Raw genomic sequence first — 22910 nt, 5'->3', positions numbered from 1 at the left:
AACAGTGCAACAGATTCGAACATGAGGGGTTGAAACTTGTCGAGAAGGGAATACCTGCCTCAGCTCTGCTGGTCGGATTGGCACGTTTCGAGGGGCGGAGCCCGTAAGACTTGATTTGCGTTGACAGCGACGACGACGCAAATCGCTGGAAAGCACTGCTCGGGACAAAGCATGACAACGCCTCAGTGCCGGTATCTTCCGGTATAACACTGCTATACAAGCCAATCATCGTAGGTGCCAGATACTAAGGTGTACGTGACAGGAAGATGAGGTCAAAAGAAGCGGGTGCGGCTCGCGGCTTGAGGTTGAAACACGGCCAGGTTTGAGCACCAGCGCTATTCCCAAAGCAGCTAAACTCCATTCAAGCCCCGTCGGCCCAGCAGCCTTGCATCTTACGCTATCAGGTATACCTCACTTCGCATACTCTCAGTCTTGCCAGTATGAGGGAACCAGCCCTGTCTCTGGTCGTAAATACGCGAAGGAGCACCCGGGGCACAGTCTGATTGAAAGACGCTGCTGTCCGACGACAGAATGGCACAGGATAGAGAGCCATCCCGACCTATCATTCACAGACAATTATATTCCCGTGGGTCAACAACGCAATGCTTTCGAGGATTCACGTTTCCTCAGACCTCGGGACAACAAGATGTAAAGAACTTTCATTGGATGTGATGCCGTTCTCCAGTTGCCATGCTTCAGGTAGCCACAATACTATAAAGTGATCCGACCACCACTATTCGATTGGCCGCCGGAAAAACCAAAGAAATTCGAGCTTGAAGACGAAGAAGTACCTGATTGACCTTCAGCATCGCCGCCCATCCATTTAGGCCTGCTGAAACCCTGGCCTTGCTGCATCCATGTGGGTGTCTCTATAGAATCAACGGTGTTCTTTACCCGACGACTAAAGAGCGTGAAAAAGTTCTCCTCCTCCGGCTCCGGCTCCAATGGGGCGGGGGGCCTACGTGCTTGACGCCCGCTGAGCGACGCCGCGCCTTGCGAGCGTTCCGCAGGAGGCACCCACCTGGTTGGAGTTGCTCGTTGTGGCTCATCTCGGAGAGTAAAGTTGGTACCCTGGAGATCGCGAGCGATCAGATCCCGACCATCCCGCCATGTCACTCCAAATGCCGACTCTTCCTCTTCCTCATCCATGATGCCAAAACCAAAGAGACGCTTGATCCGGCCGTAGAGGTTGAAAAGCGTAGCACACACAGGTATGAGGATGAATATGGGGAACAGATAATCAAACCACGTACCCAGGTGCGTGATATTGATCAGTCGGCCAAGAAAGTCGTAGAAAACAGTCTTTTTGTGCACCGCTTTTGGTGTGAAGGTCAAGAAATTGTAGGTCAGAGGTACCGTGAGCTTGGCGATTTGACCAGCATACCAGCATGCAGATTCGGGATGGGTGTTTCGACGCACCAACGCTCGGCCATTCCAGACTGGTACGTCGCTGATGCTGGTGAGAGCACACATACACATGTAGGCAATCCAAGCCGCTGCCATGACCTGACCACCGAAGCCAACCTGATAGTCTTCGTTGTTCGGATGATGCACGACTGTGAGGCTGACGGGCGACAACTGCGACGCCGGGAATCGGATTATCTCGGAAGAGATAACGGCAATAGACGCAAGTGCCATTACAGCCCCAGTAGCCAAGCAGAAATACGGCAACACTTGAACGTATAGGACGTAGCGCACGTAAGGGGTCAACATCGAAGTCCCTCGCCCAAACACCAGCTTTTTGGATGCCTGTGAGTCGAGTATCGCCTGCAAGTCCGTGGCTCTTTGAACAATGCGGTCCCACTCTTCGACATATCGCGCTTTGCGATGGAGCGCACGTTCGAGACGCCGGGTAAGATCAGCTAGATATCGCTCGGTAATAACGGCGGGTATCTTGGCCGAGGCCTCCCTTGTCGCCGGGCTCGATATATGCTCTTCTCGTCCGGAGGTCATATCAACGAGCTCGTCAATCCATTCCTGGAAATCTCGTGCAGTCCCAGTTTTGCGTTGCCTCAACTGCAGAACCTGGGCCTCTAGGTCCCCGAGGTCGGTAGCAGCATCCTCGAGCCTCTCGTGCACACGCGCAGCCTGGATTTGTACTCTCTTCAGAGACCCACTGGTGCTTGCTCTTCTGAACAGATTTCGAGGCACAGCCACCATTCCATGACCAGCCAGATAGATAGCCAACATCAAGCCCCAGACATAGGCCAGCGCCATTAGCAGAGCCTTGATGGCAGTAAAGTTGAAGTTGTAGTCGAAACCGATGTAGATGAGGCCGATGACCGCACAAGATAGCATTATAAGCTGATAACGGCCATTGGAGCGCAATGAATACAACCATCGCTGTTTTGGGTCGCGGTATCCGGCGTCCATGTATTCCGCCAGTAGTGGCAAGATAAACCACGTCAACATAAATGTCAACCAGTAGACGAGCCTCCACGCCACAAGCAACGGCCTTTGTGCCAGCCAAATTCCCTTAGAAACTTCATCTTCCGGGCCGGAGCTGGAGGCAAGGTCAATGGGAACCAGAAGGACCGCAGAGGCCGGTAATGCTAGCGCAAGGAATATCGGAACGGCGAGAAAGGCCGGCGTCGTGCGGAGAGGTAGGTAGCGTCGGAGCAGTAAGAGGACGGCGATGCATATTGTACAAAGGGCGACGACGGTGACGGTCACCGAAACGACCGCGTTCGCCATATTCACACCTGGGAATGATGGCTAAAAAGCAAGAACATGACTTTGAACGACCGCATCAGCCACGCAGATGTGAGGCTCGTGATTCCGGTGTCTACCGATGGATAGCAAATGACAAAACCAGGCAGCACTCACACTCTGCAGACGGCTGGTACCCTCGAATGAAGGGGAGACGAGAGGGGGCCACCCGCGCTAAGAGGCGCATGTGACTGACGTTGGAAGCTGCCAGGATAGGCGGTAGGGTTAGGGCATCGACCGCCTAGAGCGCTTGCCTGCCCATCCACCTGACGACCTCATTGGACAGGCGCTTGCAGGCGGGCATTGCTTAGGCTCGACGTGGCTTGGTGTTACAGGCGGCGCAGGCGCCCCGACGAGACCATGGTCGATCATAACACCTCCTCGACCTTCGACATCCTCCCAGAGCTTTAACCATCTTGCTAGCATAGACAAGCACGAGCACTCCTCTCGATCCAACATCTGTTAGCTGGACCGTGCGCCGGACTCTGCTCTACTCCCACTCCAAATCCGGCCCACTTCTCTCGGATCTGAACCATCGGACGACGCCCTGCATCTGTCGCTGTGTGCCGCCTGGTTGGGCGTTTGACGCTCCGCCAGCCGTCACTCTTCTGCTGACTGTGACTTCACCTTCGCAGGCCACCTCGTGCAAGCGCCCGCCTTTGTCCTACCCCATCCTGCGCCCATCTTCGTCCACTCTCGGCACTGCCCCGTCGTCCCACCTCACGAACCTCACATCTCCTCTACACCGGGCCTCCCACTTCCTCGCCCATGACAATACGCCGACCGCCACACTGCCAGCAGGACTTGGTCCTGTAGTCCGCCAACCATGAATCCACAGTTTCCCAACATGAATGCCATGGGAAGGGGTATGCCAAACAATATGCAGATGAATCAGATGAATCCTGCCTTCATGAACCCGCAGATGGCCAATGCTATGCGTGGCCAGCAGGGTATGGGTGTGCAGGGAGGCATGCAAGCCCAGATGGGAATGGGAAACGCACAGATTCACCGCCAGATCTTCCAGAATCTGCAGAGCCAGGGCCCTTTCTCCGGCTGGCAAGCTACAGTTCCAATGCCTGAACGTGCGAATCAGATCCGCCAACTCGTCGACTCTCTGCGTCTCGTCCGACCTCCTGTTGAGCCTCCTCGCGCCGCCGATGTTGCCATTCAATTTGAAAGGAAAGCGTTCGCTCAAAGTGCCACCAAAGAAGACTATATCCGCGAGTGCCACGAAAAGCTGACGAGGATTCGCGATCAGAGAGTCCAACAGATGAATGTCAACAATAGCGTTGGTACGAATAATGGCAGTATGGCTGGTATGCAAGGCGGCATGCCTATGCAAAACCAGGCTATGATGCAGCAGATGGGACAGAATATGACTGTCAACCAAGGCATGGGAATGGGCACGCCTCAGCAGCAGATGCAGCAGAACATGTTCAATCAGCAGCGACCACAGAACATGCAGCAAAACAATGTGATGGCAAACCAAGGCAATAATGCGCAAAGCAATACTGCACAAAGCAATACGGGACACAAGGCGCCTGAGGGTTTGTCACAGGAAGACAACCAGACTATCAATCAACGTGCTGCGGAGCTGGCCAAGAGCACTCCAAAAGACAAAATGCGTTCGATCATTGAATCAATGGACGCTCGACTGAGAGCAGGTCTCGAGGCAAAAGGCGTTGACCCAATCATCTACTACTTTCGCATGATGGCGACCCGCGAGTTCCGACGACAAAAGGACGCACAGATGATGTCGCAGTCAGGGCAGCAGAATCAGAACATGCAGGGTCAGACTTCGTTCAGCGACATGGGCCGGTTTCAGAGTCAACAGAACGAAGCACTTCGCTCGCAGCAAGAGGGCGACATGGTGGTGCCAGCAAGCAACAACCAAGGGACCATTCCTGACCATATTCGATTGCAGCAACAAATGATGGCCAACACTCAGCGAATGAATCAGCAAGGACCTAATCAAGCCATGCTTGAGCGGCAACGTCAGATGCAGATCCAAGCCAACAAGATGCAGCAAGCGAGTCAGATCAGGCAACAACAGCAGGGTGTCAATCAGGGTCTGGCTCCTAATCAGACCCCGCAACAAGCTAACGCTGGCTTTAACATGCTCAATCGCCCCGTTGGCAACAATGTTCAAGATCCCAGTCCACAGAATTCGCGGCCTCCTTCGCGAGTCCCTCAGCAGCCCGGCATGCAACCAGGTGGTCCACAGATGAGTCTGCAAGATCAGCAGAAACGTGAGCAAGCGCTCGCTCAATTTCCTCCACAACTACAAAACATCTTGCGACAGAAACCTCACACTGAATGGGGCAACATCATACGATCCTTCCAGCAGAATATGAAACGAAGCGTCTCTCAACAAGCCGCTATGAACCAACAGCAGCCTAACCAGGGAATGGGCACCCAGTCGATGTCAGGTCCACCTTCGATGCAGCAGTCTCTTTCCACTGGGGGCATGGCACAAAGCGATATGGGTTCAAATATGCAAGGCGTACCTCAAAACCAAGCTCAGATGAATCAAGAAATGATGCGACAACGTGCTATGCAACAGCAACAGCAGCAGCGCATGCAGGGCGACCAAGGAAAGCAACAGCCACAAGTACAACCACTCGGTCCAAATGAGATGCAAATCATGGATCGAGCCCCTGTGCCTAATGCCATCCTTCAACCCATCCGCACCAGTTCACGAGCCCCACTACCCAATGTGCAAGGGCCATTTACCTGGATAATGCTGAAGCAATGGGCGCAAGCGAACCCTATTCCTGGTATACCTATGCCTCAGCTCATGAAATGGCAAGCAACGCAGTACCACACGCATAGAAACAAGCAACAGCAAGCCCAGATGCAGCAGGGCCAGCCGCAGATGATGCAGCGTCCAATGAACCAGCAGCAACCCCAACAATCACAAAATCAGCCCCAGCCTCAGCAACAGCAGCAGCAGCAGCAGATGGGCGCACCTGGTCAACAGATCGGCGGTATAACAATCCCAACTCCAGCTGACATCCAGCGCGTGAGGGCACAAAATCCGAGGTTGCAGGGCATGTCTGATGAAGATGTTCGTCGTGCACTTATAAATAAACAACGGCAGAATCAGCAGGCCCAAATTAATATGGCCAGGCAGGGCATGCATCAAGGGCAAGGCGTTCAAGGTCAGCCGCAACCAATGCATCAATCTCAGATGACGCAGATGCAGCAAACTCAGCAACAATCAAAGCCACCTCAACAGCAGCAGCAGTCACAACCACCGCAACCTCAACCACCGCGACCCCAAAGCCAGCAGGCGCAGGCGAGACCCAATCAGCAACAACCTGTGAAGACTCCGAATCAATCAATCGAAGGTCCGAAAGCTCCGTCAGCTCAACAACAGCCGCAGCAGCCGCAGGCTGGCCCGCCAGGACAAGTCACCCGAGAACAATATGAAGCCATGTCGCCGCAACAGAAACAGAACTGGATCAGGATGCAGCAAAGACAGGCTATCGCAAAGAAGATTGTGGTGCTCACCGGGCAAGTTCAACAAGGCTTGGCCAACCTGCCTCCTCCGAACTTGGACGATGCGGGCCGACAGCGATTGAGCTTAAAACTCAGCGCTGACAACGTGAAGCAAATGCTGGGACGAATTGATTCGTTCTTGGTGGCCTATTACGACATGACAAAGGACGAAGCTGAGTTGCGAAAGCTAGTCGAATTTCGGACACTACTGTTCCGCCAGTACCAGCAAAAGTCCGTACAGGAGAAGACCTTTATTCCCAGTGGCAATTTCACCATAAACAATGAGAAGGCAGAAGAGATGATTGCCGAGCTCTCTGCCAAGTTCCAGCAGACTGCTGCGTCTATACCTCGCCAAGGTGTGCAAGGTCATCAATTGACCCCTGAAAACCTCAAACAGCTTGAGGCGCAAGAGCAAGAGCGGAAGAAGTCTGTTGGCAACAAAAGCAGAGACGTACCCCCTGCCCCAACCTCATCACAGCCCCCTTTCAGTTTTGGTGGGGAGCGAGGGCACGGTGCACCCACTTATGCGCAGCCCGGTATCAAGCAAGAGGATCTCAAGTTGCCTGCTGATCCCAAGCGACGCAAGAAGAATCCTCCAGCAACGCCTTCCACAACTACGAAGACACCGACTGGCCCGACTCCCACACCTCCACAGGCCAAAGCTGCGCCCCCGGCACCTGCCGCGAAATTCAAGTGTGTCTTCAATTGCGAACGGCAAGTCAAAGGCTTCCAAACCCAAGCTGAGCTCGAGCATCATATTGCCACTGCACACGGCATGGAGCAAGTTAGCGACCCCCTCGCATTTCTCGACGCGTCTCTCCGCGAAGCTTTCAACCTCGATGAGAATATGTGCCAGATTATGAAATTGCAGCCTCAGTCGCAACCTATGGTCAAGACCGCGTCAAATCTCAAGACAGAGAGCCGCGTTGGTACCCCTTCGGCTATGGCTCGCATCCCCAGTCAGTCCGGCCCGATGACCTCTGCCGCCATCAAGTCTGCGCAAGCTCAGCAAGATGAAGAAGACATGTGGCAGTACTCCAATATCAAGCCTGCTCAACTTGATGACATCTTTGGTGATATGGAGTGGGAAAGTGTCGTGCCAGCGACTACACTCGAACTACAAGATCAGATACTTGCCAAATTCCGCGAAACTGATGCATGGAAGGCGCAGCTCAAGCAGCCGGCAGAAACCCCTGAGACTAACCGCAGCAAGAGTGCCAGCCCGCCGACGGCCAAGGACGCGGAACCTAAGACAGAGGAGAAGCCTGAAGACGATTTTACGGTCGACATGTCTGGTATTGACGGCCTTGACCTCACAGGTCTCGAGGAATATGAGACATTGGGCATCTCCGACAGCTCGAGTCCGTTTGAAATGGTTGAGAAGCCTGGCGATGCCGACACCAAGATGGCTGATGGTGAGCCGCCGGAGTATGACTTTCTGCGCAAACATGGAATCGAGCCGACGCTGCCGTACGAGCAACTCGATGAGAACCAGAGGCAACTATACGACTTCATCATGGAGCCCATGCCGGACGATACAGTGCAATGGATCGACGACGGCGATTGGGCCGACCTAACAGCGAGACCGCGCGTGACGTATCACAGCATATACCCCTAAACGGGCGGGTGTGCAGGGAATGACCGGGCGGTGGCCATTCGTCGTGCGCCGGTTTTACTTTCTCGGTGGCTCTCAGGTATGCCACCCGGGGACGGAGAATCGACATCGGGACATTGGTGGTAATTTCTCCTTTTGAGCACGGTGTCTGTTGATCGGGACTTAAAATGGGTGGGATGTTTGGACTTGATTACCAACGCATGAAGTCGGGACGTATCAGATAGTGCTTTACACTTCAAGCCTTGCTTGCCGTTACGGTGTCCGCCATGCAGAGACATTTATCAACAAGTCGCAACGATAGCTATGAAACGAAGATATGTTCAAGATACCGTCAAGTCAGCCCTTCCACTATGTGAAGTAACGTGTCCATGGCAGAAACAAGGCATTTTGCGTAGAAGACCCGCGCCAGGATGAGATGTTGATGCTGAGCCAGGCACCGGAAAGGCTCGACATATAAGAACTGCTTGCTCATCCAAATTAGTGCGTATAAACATGACCCAAGCCAAGGGCACCACTCCTCTGCTAATCGTAAGGCAGCCTTACCGCATACGCTACCAAACCACAAGATCATTTGAGTAGCGTGAGAAAATGGGTTCGTAGATCCCTGGACGCTGGAGGTACTGGAGAAGGGAACGCTTGGCAATCTGCAAAACGAACGACCGACCCGAGAACACGAGCCAAGAACTAGTAGGAAAGCGTTGCAGTCCTCCAAGTACTGTTAAACACCACGGCGTCATTGTGAGTACTACTACTACCACTACCGCTGCTGCTGAGGGCTAGCAAGAGAATCGAAAAAAGGGATGCCACCGCCCGCCCGCCCAAATAGGTCCTGCTCCTTCGCTGCAATCATTTTCTCTGGAAATGCAAGTCGTAAAGCTGTGGGAGGCTTAGCAGTGCCCGACAAGAGTCTCTGCTTTGGCGCACTCCCTTGCACCAGGACTCTAGAAGCCCGGAGGCCATAGTAGACTCCTGCTCTTCCGGCTCTTCGCCCGCCCCCACGCGCAGACACACCCGCCTACTCCCTTACCAGCCACCTTGGCCACCACCCATGATACCCCAGCACTGCTCGGCGGCATTGGCGCCCGAGTGCTTGTACACAGCGTTATAGCTCTGGAACAAGAAGAGGTCCTCCGGAGTGCTCTGGAAAGCGGCCTTCAAGCTGCTGACGGCAGCCTGCTGCTGGGACGTTCCGGTCTGAGCGGCGCCATTGCCCGCGCCGCAGCTGGGCCAGCCGCTCTCGGTGATGACGGTGCGCTTGCCGCCGGCGGCCTGGCTAACCTGGCCTTGCATGCGGTGGACGAATTCGCCGGCGCCGGAAGCGTCGACGTTGCCGTCAAAGAAGGCGTGCGCGTTGGCGGCGCAGTAGTCGCTGACCTCGCAGAGCACGGGGTTGGCGATCATGGCGACGAAGGTGTCAACGGTGACGACGTTGCCGGAGTAGCCTGCGGCGGCGAGCTGGCTGCGGCCTGCTGCCACGGCCGAGGCAACGGCCGAGGCGCTGCCGGCGCCGGAGTTGACGACTTCGTTGCCGATGTTGACGGTGTGCACGACATCCCAGTGGGCGGAGAGGTAGTTGATGAGCTTGGAGAGGTCCGATTGCACGTTGGAGATGCCGTTGATACCGGCAAAGAGGGAGAGGCCGGGGTTCTGGGAGATGGCCGCGGCGAGCGCGCCGACGTCGCAGCCCACGTCGTAGGTGCGGATCTGCTTGTAGCCTTGAGCGGCCATCGAGGCAACGTCGCTGGCGATCTGGGTGCTGGAGCGGCAAGAGCCGTCATCGGCCATCAGGTCGTACGCGATGCCATAGCTGGAGGTTGGCGCAGGGGCATCGTACTGCGGCACAGGAAGGGCGGAGGTGAGGAGAGCGGAGGACAGAACGCTGAGGATCGTGGTGGACTTCATGATGCTTGGGTTGTGGGGAAAAGACGTTGGTGGCTTAGTTGAGAATATTTGTTTGCGGTGCTGCGTGTCAACGAGAGACTGTGATATTATAAGCATGCGCACGCTCCATGTTCTAAATCATCACGGGGTTCAACGGGGTATATGTCGAATCTTTGCAACAGCTCTTGCGGCTTTCCTCCTTGTGAGGCATCCTCTTCCTCGAGAGCGTAGGCCGGGAAAATTGCATACCTGAAAGAATGTAAAGCTCGACAGAGCGCGTAATGAGCGTGCTGTGTACGGAAAGAGTGTGGTGGTTCAACTAAGGAACCTTTCAAAGACTCGAGGCAGACCTGCTTGCAAAAAGAGTGATGGTTAACCGACCAAGATATTCCCCGGCCAGGCGCATGGGCGCCAGGGGCGTTTTGTACCAAAAGCCATCCCGAGACCACAACACGATAGCTCAGGTTATCGACTCATTAGCTGGCTGCAACACTAATTTGGCAGACTGATGGGTGGAGGAGATGGCGCGCCAGGCTTAGGCCGAGAGCGGGCTCGGGGGCTGCAAATCATTGGCAGGATCGCCGGCAATTCGAAAGCTCGTTGGTACGTTTCAAGTTGAAGTGGGTTTGGTTGCCTTCATGGCCCACGGCGGAAGCTGCAGCCACGTTGAACTGGTGTCTTGGTCTTCAAGTTGAGGGTGGACATCCTTCAGTCTGGCCAGAGAACCGGTAACTTGGACGAGCGTTGACTTTTCTTTCCCTTGTATGTGCTCCACGGCTGTTTCTTCCCATGCAGTGTTTCGAGGAGCCCATGCTTGACTCGAGGATACTGGCACCGCTGCAACACACCCTCTGCGATGCGCCGCGCAAATCAGGTTGAGGCTTTCAATCATTAATCTTAACAAGACGCCCTAAAGATAGACTTTAAGACAAAAAGAGCGGCGGATATCATGTCCGACCGCGTGGAAAAGCGGCCAAGGAGTTTAAAGTGATCATCAAATTTCCACATTCTTGCCTCAGGGGCTGCGGTGACTCTGGGCCTGCTCCAGCGAGATGCATCCTTTGTCCAGGTTGCGGCTGCGTTCGGAAAAGCGACTTTGATGCAAGAAATGTGCCGGCAAACTCGTGCAAGTTACTCATAGTAGAAAGGGTGTCGCAGCCCAATCCTTTCGGTTTGCAGTGTACAAGTAGCATTGTCAGAGCGCACAGAGCATAACGGCTCGGAGGATTTCGGTGGATCTAGAGGCGATGATCACCTCTGACGCTTGCCACTATCTCATTAGCTGGCGCTGAATCGAATTTTACACCCAAGAGAGATAATTCTTTCGCGAGATTCGTCTGTGGACCTCGGGCCTCCGACCGCATTGTGGGGGGGCAGATCCTTGTGCGAGAAATTCATCGGTGATCTGAAGGATGCGATCAAGCCAAATAGCCTGGTACAAGTCATGCGATATGGCATCTGTACGCAACATGGCAGCAGACGCAAAGTTGAGAAGATATGGACAAGAGGGCGAGTTGCGGAGATGTTGACCTGGGAGAGACGAGTCGAGATGAGCTGGTGCGCAATGTCGCCTCGCCTTGGCACCCAACGTCCCTCGCGAGCCCTGCTTGACGGGGAAGACTGCTCATGGAATGCAGCCACAATGAGGTATGCGAATACCATTCTATGCTACGCTATGAGATGCTCTCGCACTCACTGCTGTGTCCACACTGTAAAGTCCCGCCATGCAGGTGCCGGAACTTCGCGCATAAGCCTGAACTCCCCAAATTGCGACGCCCATTAGAGGCTTGAGTGGTAGTCCAGGTCTTTCAGGCCCTGATCAATCCCAGCGAGCATTCGCTAAGCAGTCACCTCACTACCCCTCGCTCTTCCATCACCCTGTTAACAATGTTAGCATTTGTCTCTAAGTCTCGTGGTCAGATCAACGCCTGCACTAACCTCAACCTCGATGCCCATCTCTCTCAACTTGGCTACCATCTTGGCTCCGATGCTTACTGCACCAAACCCAGCTGGCAGCGAGTCCCCAGCCTTCAAATATGCAAACTTGATATTCCTGGCCTTGTCTTTGAGCTGCACCTGTCCACGGTGCTGCAAATACTTGACCGGCTCCTCGTTATCCGCCTTGAGGATCTTGCTGTACGCCGGCCCATATACACCGATAAAGTCAATCAGTGCCGTCTCTTCCTGCATTGTCCATGCTTTGCGCTCTTGGTACGTCGCAGCAGGTTGCGATGCTGGGGAAGCGGGACCTTGAGTGCTCTCTCCAGGTAGACCTTCAGTGATCAAAGGCAGCGCTTGCCGGTGTTTAAGTTCGCGCGTTGCCACCTTGGCTCTCTCTTGGACTAGGCGATAGCTCTGAGAGGCGCTCACATCAACATCGCTGGCTTGCGATTGAGGTCGCACGGCATCGGTCGAAGTGCTCGGTCCAGCCGACGAGACAGGAGATCGCTGTGTTGCTGTTACGCCCGAGGATGCAGGCAGGGCCGCCACCACCCCAGTCTTGTTGCCGCCGCGACCCGATAGAGGCCGAGGTTGTGCAGAAGGGGGAAGGTTGGGCTGGGAAGTGCCGACCTCTTCCATTTCTATTGTAGAAGTTGGGTTGTGCCGAAGACGAGGGTCAAGAGTGTTGTCTTCCATGTGTGAACGCTTGGCTTGTGGACGAGCGTCCGTCACGAAATCGTCTTCGTCATCATCTGAATCCGCGGCAGCACGCTTGCCGTTGTGGTCTCGAGGTTGCGTCGCCTCTTCCCATGGTATACGTTGTGCACCTTCTTGCCGGTCGGTAAAGCGCGGCGCGGGGTTGGCCGCAGGCAGGTTGGCAGCAATAGGACCACGATTCTCCTTATTCGCCTCTTCAGCTTGCACAGCGAGTTGAGCCATGATTTGTTGCGACTGAGTCGCCGCCCTCTCGGCCTCGAACTGGCTGGTGAGCATGTTTGCAAGTTGCAAATCTTGATCATTGATGACCATATCTGGACCGAAGTTGGCCATATTGTCATCTGCGACAGACTCGGCGATTTCGCCTTGCGCAGATTGCGATTGAGAATCGACGTCGGTCATGGGCAGGCCAGAAAGCTGGGCGTTATGGGCTTTCATCCACTGAAGACTCTTGACCAGTTGACCGGTCGCAGCCGTCGTACCGTGCGTCTCGCGGGTTCTAGCTGGCGAGGAGACGATGTGGGAACTTTCTGGGTACTCTAAAGTGAGTTCGCCGCGTTGTAGATGATCCACGATATCAGCAACGCCGTCTTGGGCGCCCAGGGACGCCTCCAGCTCTTGCCTCCGGGCCATGACCCACTGTTGCGTCTGAAACATGAACTCAGGCCAAGTGTATTGCGCTTCTAGCTCTTCAAGGCGAATTGGCGTGGTGCTATCTTGAGTAATAAAAGTACGGAGCTGTCGAATATGGCTATTGACTTGCTCGGCACATTGTGTAAATCGGTCGCCAGTGAAGTCGAGGCCACCTAAGCCAGAGTCACTGCTGTAAAAGACTTGTCTGAGGATATCGTCCGGGTCGAAGTTGGGCTGATCCATGTTTTCTCGGGCATGCTTGATGAACACTTGTGTCCGGAGCTTGTTGCCATAGTCGACAGTTTCTTCGATGAGCTTAGTGGCAAAGCGGCTGGAGGGATCTATCGACGTGAAAAGCGACGGGAACACCGGATAGGATCGCCGCAGAGCCACGTCGATCTGTTCATCACCGCCGCCAACGATGGTCGCCAAGAAAAAAGCCAGATTGGCGAGGTACAACACTGCGTCTGGCCTCCATCTTCCGTTGTCGACTGCGTCATTGTCGGCCTTCAGTCTCAGGACAATCATCTCGGAATTAAGAAACAATCGATTCGTTGTGCCGAAGGCGCTAGCGCTGACTCCATATCTATTGACGTGCAGTTCGAAACGCTTGCATGCGGTCGTTGAAGGATCATGAATGCTCTCAGATAGTTGTGCAAGCGTAGGCCCGTCAACTCCGCGGAATAAATTCAGTATCTTCGTTGAGTCGTCGCACAACGAAGGCAAACAGTCGATGATCAGCTCGGCATCCAAACTCTGGAGTTCGCTGTTTGTTGTGGCAGAAATGTCACTGTCAGACTGGCCAACGGAGGGTTCACGGTTTCCATTCTCATCGGAAACCTCCTCTTCTATCACTGCATCGAGTTCCTGGGCTGGCGGTGCACTAGATGGTACTTCTCGGTCACGACTTGCCGATCTAGTGGATCGACGCGTCGGCCGTGGTGAGTTGGCCGCAGGCTGCGATTTCTGCGGAGACTGAGGCGCGTCTCGACGCTGCCTGGAGAGACCACCTCTCGATGATGGCATCCTCGCCGTCGCGACGTGTTCGCGTCAACAAATAGATGGGTCTCGTCAGGGTTAGGGCGATCTGGATGGCAAGAGGAAGGGTTAGGGCAGTCGAAGTCGCGGCGTCGAAAACATCGGCAGCGTCGGAGGAACTGTGAGATCTTGGCAGTCTAACCCTTCCAGGACATGCAAGCTGCCGTCACCGCCAATGCATGTACGAGGCAGACGCCGTCATCAAGAGGTACACCTTACCTATCTTTACGGAGATTCCTCACATCAGCTTGACCTACTTTCATGTCACCTGCTAGCCTATCAGATGCAAGAAGCCCCAAGTTGTGAGCCCTTCACTCGCAACGTACTGGTCAAAGCATTTATATTCCACGTATCGAGATGGGATATCGGCGGCCACCCAAAACTACTATTCAAGGCAATCTCACATCATCTATGAGGCATACCCAACACCATGCTGAACGCGGCAGGGCAAATCTGAAAGACTAAAACGAGCCATACTTGGACTCGCTAATCAACTTCCCACAGTCGGAAAAGAAGCCGGCTTGCTTGATATGCGTGCTCTTGCCTGTCGTCTCATCGAACAGGTTGAAGCCAAAGTTGGCAGCATGTGGTGGGGTGTAGAGGTGTAGTGAGACAGCAATATCGGTGCTGGACGGATTCGAGATCTTGTGCAACCCGATGTCGTCGGAAATATAAGTCACCTGATTGTTGTCGTAGATGGTCTCTTTGACGACTTGGGGTGGCGTGCGAATGCCATCCTTCTCTTCTGCCTGAAGCGGCATATCGTACAGCGTTTCTTTCAGAGTTCCCTTGAGCACTTTCATCACGCAGTGTGCATCGGCGTGGTCATGAATAGGCGAGCCCTTGCCCGGGTTCCACACAACAATCAACAGGTTTGACTTGCCGTTGCCCTTGTCAACGAGATTACGTGTGTAGTTACGGCTCGGGTCAGCGAATGCATAATGCTGCCATTCTTTCTCGTTGGAAGTATAGATTGACATAAGGTTGATGAGGTCTTGAGGATTGACATCGGCCGAGTTGATGCCACTGGACGGACCAAGGACATCTGATAGCGACTTTACTAGACACTAGAACAGGTTGTCAGTAATCCCGTGGCAGACAGTTTGGACACTGAAACGGCGATGTGAGCAAACTATCGGTAGGACGACAGTCCCAAGAGGATCGAGGCTAATCTGAATCGGGGACTCACATGGAAGGGATCGGACGGACAGCGAAGGTCGGTGTAAAGGCTCGCATCCAATCTGGCATGGTTGGTGCTTGGTGCCGGAATCGGGTGTTGCAGCATGATTTCGGTATTTTGGGTCAGAGTTAGGCTGCTTGTAGGAGGGCCGAAACAGGAGATGCTAGGAGAGCAGTAGAAGAAGAGCTGAGGTCAAATATCGACTGATAGGGAGGGAATGGCGATAGTCAGTGGGGTGAAATGGTAAATGATAAGAAAGAACAATCAACAGGCAAGCTGTTTGTTGGGTGCGGTCAGGTGTGCTGCTCCACGCCTTATGACTTGTGACCATGCGACACACCTGTTCGGCCACTGAGGCAATCAAGGGAAGTTTGCCCATGTGCCTGAAATAGGCCCAAATCCAGACGGTCTCTCGTAACATGAACTGCGATCGATGTCAGCCAGCGTCCGTGCACCTGCAACTCGACCGCCGCACCTGCAAACGGCGGCAAACCCCGGATAGAAGTGCTTGGCGCGCTCATCGCCTCGCCAATCTCGAAAGATTTGGAGTACATGTCCCAGACTTCAAAAATTCCACCGCTGTGTCACCATCAACCGTCAATTTCAACGTCACCTTTTCTCTAACTGAGCAACCTCCGAGCCGACGCTGTGCTTTTCTCGCCGCACATTTCTTCCAGCGCGTTGAAGTTCTCGCCCGAAGACGAACGAGTGCACCAATCCTTACCCCTCTGTACCCCTCAATTTGGTACGTAGTTGCCCAGTATGGCGACCACGGTGGACAAGATCAAAGACATCGAGGCCGAGATGGCCAAGACGCAGAAGAACAAAGCCACATCTTTTCATCTTGGTCAACTCAAGGCTAAGCTGGCAAAGCTTAAGAGAGAATTGTTGACACCCTCATCGAGTGGAGGCGGCGGTGGCTCCGGCTTCGATGTCGCCAGGACCGGAGTGGCCTCAGTTGGCTTCATCGGATTCCCGTCCGTTGGCAAGTCTACTCTCATGAGCAGGTTGACGGGTCAGCATTCCGAGGCTGCGGCGTATGAGTTCACCACTCTCACCACCGTACCCGGTCAGGTCCTCTACAATGGTGCAGCAATCCAAATGCTGGATCTCCCCGGTATCATTCAAGGAGCGAAAGATGGCAAGGGCAGAGGCCGACAAGTCATTGCCGTCGCGAAGACGTGTCACCTGATATTTATTGTCCTCGATGTCAACAAGCCACTCACCGATAAAAGGGTCATTGAAAACGAACTCGAGGGCTTCGGCATTCGCATCAACAAGGAGCCTCCCAATATTGTTTTCAAAAAGAAAGACAAAGGAGGCTTGAACATTACGAGTACTGTTCCACTCACCCATATCGATCATGACGAAATCAAGGCTGTCATGAACGAATACCGTATCTCTTCCGCTGATATTGCCATCCGCTGCGACGCAACAATCGATGATCTGATCGACGTCCTCGAGGCGAAGAGTCGCAGCTACATTCCAGTCATCTACGCACTCAACAAGATCGACTCCATTTCCATCGAAGAGCTGGACCTCCTCTATCGCATTCCGAACGCCTGCCCAATCAGCTCTGAGCATGGTTGGAATGTCGACGAGCTTCTCGAACAGATGTGGGAAAAGCTGGAGCTAAAACGAGTCTACACCAAACCTAAGGGTAAACAACCCGACTACTCTGCTCCGGTCGTTCTGAAGAAGAATGCTTCGACCGTGGAAGACTTCGTAAGCCATAACCTGCACGCAACCCTTCTGCGGCCGCATCGCTGACCATTCGCCTAGTGTAATTCGATCCACAAGTCGATCGTGGACCAATTCAAGGTCGCGATCGTGTATGGAAGGTCTGTGAAGCATCAACCACAGCGCGTAGGCCTGTCACACGAGCTCGCAGATGAAGACATCCGTAAGTACACTGCAGTGGCCGCAAGTCACGTTACTGACAAGGGGTTCGTAGTCACGATCGTCAAAAAGTGATCGGTCATATCCGTGAATCTTTGCGAAGTCGAACTTGCACGACGACCCTGATAGTGGTGTGAAGCAACCGACAAAACCAGGGCCTCGATTCAGAGTTTAGGGCTGGCTACTAGCAGTTCGGCCGCTGTCTTGATTAAGCTAGGTGCCTCACTTCCCGCCATCCACCCGTTGAGGATCCCAGAGTTGGTCTGTGCATCGCGAACATCCGCAGCGGCAGCTAACATGCAGGAATACCTGCATCGCATGCCAATCCGGAGTTCTGCTGATCAATTAAAGCATTCGTGCATGCCCAACCGCTGCACATCAGTCTCACAGAAGTGCTGAAAATTTTCACCTAGGACACACGCCGAAAGTGGCTGCGCTCGGCGCAGTAGACCTGAAATGAACACCGCCGAAGCGCGGTGCCTTGCATGGGCTGTGTCAATGGGCCCTGATCGGCATTGGGCAGCTTGTGCGGAGAAGCGAGAGCCGTAGACAGGGCTAAGGCTCGAGACGCTCTGTTCTCAACAAACGAGCATTCTGTGACCCGCGGCAGCAATGATCTGAAACATGGCTCGCGAATATACGCGCGAAAGGAGTCGAGGAGACCAACAATGGACAAATGACGCTCGCGATTAATCAGAACGTGGACGAGGATCTGTTTTAGAATCCAATAATTCTGGCATCACCTCAGCCTCCCTCATGCGCAAACGCCGACAAAACAATGTGAGTGGAGCATTATAAATGGTACTCCATAGGGCCCTCGCCAGCCTGCTCGAGCAAAGCCCGACCGACATGGGGGTATTCGCTACTCTCCAAAGGGGCAAGTTGGCAACTGGGAGTTCACCTCGTTTACATCCCTATCTAAGTCGCCGTTGTCGAAAGGATGGGTACGGACTGTTGGTCCTTGGTCTTTGCAACAAAGCCTCTGTCGATGATGCGCTACAATCTCTATCGCCTAGAGTTCTCGATCGCGCCCAAGCTACGCCATGAGCTGTCACGCCCACGCCAACGCTATTCTCTGCTTTTGAGATCAGGTTGATTGTTAATCTTGATATACACACTTTTGAAGTGCCTCTCTGGGCCCAATCGAAATGAAGACGTGCACCATCAGAGGCACTGTCGATCACTTTTGCGCAGATTCGTGTATGCTGCAAATCTGCACTCGGTGCGAGTGCTAGGGTTGAAGAAGAGGTTTAGTTCCGCTCGGAAGCGACGAGCACGAAGAGAGACCGCTTTACCTGCTTCACGCGAACGCGGACGTTCTTCAGCAAACCTTCTCCACCATGTGCCGGTCTTATTGGGCTGGCAACGGGAAAATCTGAGCAATTACAGGGCTCATAGCATCGAGAACGACGCCTATTGGACTGTGTAAAAGCCGAGCCCTATCTTGCCGCCCGCATGTAACTGCTACCAAGCCAACAACATGGCAAGGAGCCTGTAATGTCAGCTGTTTCTCTCTCCACCACAAGCCTCACGAGCATTCGACACGAGCGCGACAAGCCCCGTGGTGCGTTGCACAATTGACGAAACATAGAAGGTCCTATCATCCCCCACGGACCTGGTTCGTTTTGGCCCTTCGAACGGTATCGAAAACCCGGCCCTTGTACCGTAACAATACCGAGCAGCTCATGGGTCTGCGATAGCACCACTTAATGTTTGCAGTCATCGAGTCACTTCGCAACTGGTTGGTCTGAGTATGACCAATCTCTTAACACAATAACATCAACAGCGGTCGAAAGATAAATTAGATCATCCGCGTCATATCGCTCGGTAGAGGCCGTGCCGTGGGGAATGGCACGAGGCCGATCTGACCGGCCGTAACTTCAAGAAGCCAGTACCGCGCTCAGCTCTAGATTGCGTCTTTCATTCGACACTGCACGAGCTTCAGCCTTGAGACAATCGCCTATTATTGAATGAGCAGCAGTACACCTCGCAAGGAGCACATTGCTGCATTGAGACATCAGCACGAGACCGGCATTCCGTTCGAGCTTTATAATTCACAGGCCACCCGGTCAACATTACAACACCAGAACACTAGAACTCTGTCCTCGCAACCTCCACGCGCAGATTCTCGCCGACGCTCTCTCGAAAAAGAGATTTTCTAGGTCTAGTGGCTTGCCCTTGAAAGTTTAAGCCACTGCAGAGGCCCTGCCAGGATCACCGTGCTCTAGGCTCGAAATCGCCTAAGCTTGCCTAAACACCAAACCGAAGTGGACTGGCCTCTGTCAAGACTAGGCACCCTAAGCGTCCGCCTGTGCGACCCGTGCCTTGCACTCCCCGGTCCCGACTAGCCTCTTTATAGGCCACCCTGCCGCCCAGGGCCCTTTAACCACCCACCTCTACAAGACTCGACCACGCTTGCATGCAGCTATCTCCTCCTGCTCGTTGGTACTGCACTTTCCCTGCGACGACCTCTCTGACCTCTCTCGCGCGGCACCGCTCGCCATCCTAGGATCCACTCCTTCCTCCAGCTTCTCTTCTTTATACAGTCCGTGCCATCTTGAATACCAGCTCGCCACGTTGCGTGTCAGACACTGGACCTCGCACAACAGCTGCTGGTACATTACCCCGTCTGAAGCCACCGGGTACATGCATTGGTGACCTCGCCGCCTAGGAGGGCATGCACGGCCAGATTACCAACCACCCTCAGCCTCGGTTTGCCATAGGCTACAGGCTTCAATGCAAGTTCTGACTATGCCATCGGACCATCATGAGTCGCAGGGCTCTGGTTATGGTCACAACTCGTGGATGCAACCTGTGGGGATCCCTTATTCGCCTGCTCCACCCCCGTCAACCACCATGTCGCCAATGCATGAATATTCTCAATTCGACTTTGGACCTTCAGCAGCGGCTCCAATGCCCATAGAGCCCTCGTACAGAATGGCCAGGCCACCACCTTATGCCGCAGGGGTCCCACAGATGCCGCCGCCTCTTATCATGCCCACAACCCTGCCGCCGAACGGCCTGTGGCCCAGTATGATAGCAGCAGGAGGTCACCAGGGCAACTATCAGCCTCCGATCCTGCCTGCAGCCCCAATCACGACACCATTATCTGCGGGTACCAGTTCAGACATGACGCCAACCAGTGCTAAGACTACGACTTCCCGACGAAAGCTTACGGATGAGGAGCGTCGACAGATGTGCCTGGAGGCCGAGCAGAACCCCAACATGAAACAAACCCAGATTGGAGGTGCGTCTGCGTGCCGAACTCCCTGACTGAAGCTAACCTTGATAGCCAAATTTAATGTTGAACGAAGGTTGGTCCGATGTCGTTGGAAAAAGGGCCATCACTAACATGAATAGTACTGTGTCGAAAATTCTTCGCCACAAGGAGAAATACATGAATCTGCCACCTTTGGAAGATGTTGTGAGTCCGGGCAAGAAGTCCAAAGCGAAGCTTCCCGACTTTGAGAAGACCCTAGCCAACTGGGTCCGCAATCAGCAAAAGAGAGGTCTCCCAGTCAGCGATGACGACCTCAAAAAGCAAGCACGCGTCTTCTCGTTCAGCAGAAGTGATCAGGCCATCGTGTCCAGCAGTAGCTGGCTTGAGAAATTCAAGCAGAAGAACCAACTCGGCAGATATGCTGAAGGCGTGGATATCAATGGCACATCAACCGGTGAAACATCGCCACTAGGTTCGCCAGCATCTTCAAATGATCTCAAGCTTCCAGCTGCTGCTGCTGCTGAAGACCACTTATCGTCTGGCAAGGAAGAGCACACCGATTATTACGATTTCGAGGTCAAATCACCAGGACCGGGCGAATTAGAAGCACATGAACTCGTCTCTCCCTACTCCGCCACAGACCCTCAAGAAGACGATGAGATGCCGGACCTGCCTCCAAATGAGGCTTTCTCGCTGGCTGCCAGCAACATGATCCGACAGCGCAGCCAAACTTTACCTCACTTAGGCGAGTATTCCCATACAGACTCTCGCGCATCGACAGCCGCCCTTGATAGCAAGCCGGCTTTCTCCCGAGCTTTGACGGCATCGATGGTCACGGGGACGCAATCCCACGTGGACCCTAGTGTGATGATGAAACGACACAAGTCTGTACCTGACATCCACGAGGAGATGAACGAAGTCCATTTCACCTATATGCACCCACCACCGATTCCTGGTCACTCTGCTTCTGCTTCTCCGATTTCGAACCCAATGAGTCCGTCCGAGGACGACAACATCAGGGCATTGCACAGTATCAAGAAGTTGTTGCAAGAGAACCCTGGCGTTGCAGACCCAGATGATTATCTAGCCATTGGGAAGTTGATGGAGAAAATGAGACTGCTTCGAAGTCCAACTCCGAGCTCCATGAGCCTAAACGTTGATGGGAAAGGACGCAAGCGACAATTCGTTGGCATCTCATAGCAGAGGGAAGCGGCCTGAGGAGCGGCCTCGACTCAACCCGAACGCACGGTCTGGTGGTTGAGCAAGTCAGCCAGCACCTGTCGTCATTCCTTATTTCGACTGAGATCCTTTATCTTTTGCATGAATATCAGGGTGGGACAGGACGATGGCGAGGGCATACCGACATGAGATTGGAAGACAGAATCAGAATGGATGAAGGTGACCCCCTGGAGCAAGACTCGCAGGGCAGGATGGTGCATTCGACACGGACACGCGCCAACGGTCTAATAAATTAGCCAAACCATGCTGCAAAGGGCAGCTATGGTGGAAGGGCAATATTTTCCGCAGCACATTCCAGGCAGTACCTGGCTACGGCAACACGCCAATTGCATATATCCTGACGACTGTACGACTTTCCACACTCCACACCCGTCGACGATGCGACGTTGTCTTATTGGCAAGTGCGCAGTTCAACCGGCGGCCACTACCGATGCAGCGACGGTGGTAGACATACCCGGCCTCAGTGGCCCCTCTCTTACCGATTCGCTTCTCACACCACACTTATCATTTGGTTGCATATGTATTGTTGCACATGTCTGTATCTTTTTCAATTCTCGGGGATTGGGTTCGTATGGGCATATAAAGGGCCCAGCGCAAGCGGGAACAGCCTCAACGAGGTTCGGGCATGGACAGACGAACAGAGTACGGTGGAACGCGACGAGCCCGCCACATGGCGCGAGGGAGCAGGGGAAGAAACCAGCAGAAACCAGGACGAGGCGATACAAGCACGGACAAAAGGAGCGACAATTCCTGATGCAGCAATGCCAGCTGGAGGAATAGGAACAAGTGACCAGGACTTGCAGGTCTGGGGCAGGTAGACGTGCGACTGCCGCTTTCTGGGCGGTCATGAAAGTTATCATGCGTTCAACAAATTTTTCCTTTCTGCTTCGTGCTTCGAAAAGCGCTCGTCAGTCGCTTGCTGGTTTTCTTCTGGTCCAGCTGACCTATTGGCCATTCGGACATTTCATTCAGTATGGGGTGCGCGGTGAGAAGTGCCGAGCAGCATCGCCTCACCGCCTCGTCCTATGACCTTGGGACAAGTAAGATTATGCCCCAAACCTACAATCTTCGACCGGGTCCATTGTAAGAAGTAATTCAGAGTCGTCAAAGCACTGAAAAGACTGCGTTTCGCTCTAGAGCTTGGGTTGCCGAGGTGTACTTCCTGAAGGCCGGCTGCTACGATCCGAACTCTCGCCTAATCGCCTCATCGCCTCATCGCCTCACTTTTGGTGCTTTCTTCAACGGCCTTCCATCCTGCAATGATGATCCTTCTGCCTTGTCATGCACATCACGACGCATTGTCGGATCGAAACTTCGGAAAGCTGAACGATCTACTA

At 53.9% G+C, this 22910-nt stretch overlaps 7 protein-coding genes across 7 annotated transcripts; 3 read left to right on the top strand and 4 right to left on the bottom strand.

Moving 5' to 3' along the window:
• Positions 1-711: 711 nt before the first annotated feature.
• On the bottom strand, positions 712-2694 carry HMPREF1541_09629 (uncharacterized protein; the record flags this gene model as incomplete). The annotated part of the gene is made up of 1 exon (XM_008714302.1): positions 712-2694. The coding sequence occupies one exon, from the start codon at positions 2692-2694 to the stop codon at positions 712-714; it is 1983 nt and encodes a 660-aa protein (XP_008712524.1).
• Positions 2695-3535: 841 nt separating this feature from the next.
• On the top strand, positions 3536-7828 carry HMPREF1541_09628 (uncharacterized protein; the record flags this gene model as incomplete). The annotated part of the gene is made up of 1 exon (XM_008714301.1): positions 3536-7828. One exon carries the CDS (start codon positions 3536-3538, stop codon positions 7826-7828), a length of 4293 nt encoding a protein of 1430 aa, XP_008712523.1.
• Positions 7829-8848: 1020 nt separating this feature from the next.
• HMPREF1541_09627 (uncharacterized protein) lies at positions 8849-9727 on the bottom strand (the record flags this gene model as incomplete). The annotated part of the gene is made up of 1 exon (XM_008714300.1): positions 8849-9727. One exon carries the CDS (start codon positions 9725-9727, stop codon positions 8849-8851), a length of 879 nt encoding a protein of 292 aa, XP_008712522.1.
• Positions 9728-11596: 1869 nt separating this feature from the next.
• HMPREF1541_09626 (uncharacterized protein) lies at positions 11597-14023 on the bottom strand (the record flags this gene model as incomplete). Its single annotated transcript, XM_008714299.1, has 1 exon — positions 11597-14023. One exon carries the CDS (start codon positions 14021-14023, stop codon positions 11597-11599), a length of 2427 nt encoding a protein of 808 aa, XP_008712521.1.
• Positions 14024-14496: 473 nt separating this feature from the next.
• HMPREF1541_09625 (uncharacterized protein) lies at positions 14497-15320 on the bottom strand (the record flags this gene model as incomplete). Its single annotated transcript, XM_008714298.1, has 2 exons — positions 14497-15102; positions 15225-15320. The coding sequence occupies 2 exons, from the start codon at positions 15318-15320 to the stop codon at positions 14497-14499; spliced, it is 702 nt and encodes a 233-aa protein (XP_008712520.1).
• Positions 15321-15977: 657 nt separating this feature from the next.
• Positions 15978-17189, top strand: HMPREF1541_09624 (ribosome-interacting GTPase 1; the record flags this gene model as incomplete). The annotated part of the gene is made up of 2 exons (XM_008714297.1): positions 15978-16940; positions 16998-17189. 2 exons carry the CDS (start codon positions 15978-15980, stop codon positions 17187-17189), a joined length of 1155 nt encoding a protein of 384 aa, XP_008712519.1.
• A 2781-nt stretch (positions 17190-19970) lies between these two features.
• Positions 19971-21534, top strand: HMPREF1541_09623 (uncharacterized protein; the record flags this gene model as incomplete). The annotated part of the gene is made up of 3 exons (XM_008714296.1): positions 19971-20361; positions 20407-20428; positions 20475-21534. 3 exons carry the CDS (start codon positions 19971-19973, stop codon positions 21532-21534), a joined length of 1473 nt encoding a protein of 490 aa, XP_008712518.1.
• Positions 21535-22910: the final 1376 nt, after the last annotated feature.

Source organism: Cyphellophora europaea (genome assembly GCF_000365145.1).
Source record: "Cyphellophora europaea CBS 101466 unplaced genomic scaffold supercont1.10, whole genome shotgun sequence".
NCBI lineage: Eukaryota > Fungi > Ascomycota > Eurotiomycetes > Chaetothyriales > Cyphellophoraceae > Cyphellophora > Cyphellophora europaea.
Note: the sequence above shows the minus strand (reverse complement) of the source record. Positions and strands in the feature narration are given on the sequence as shown.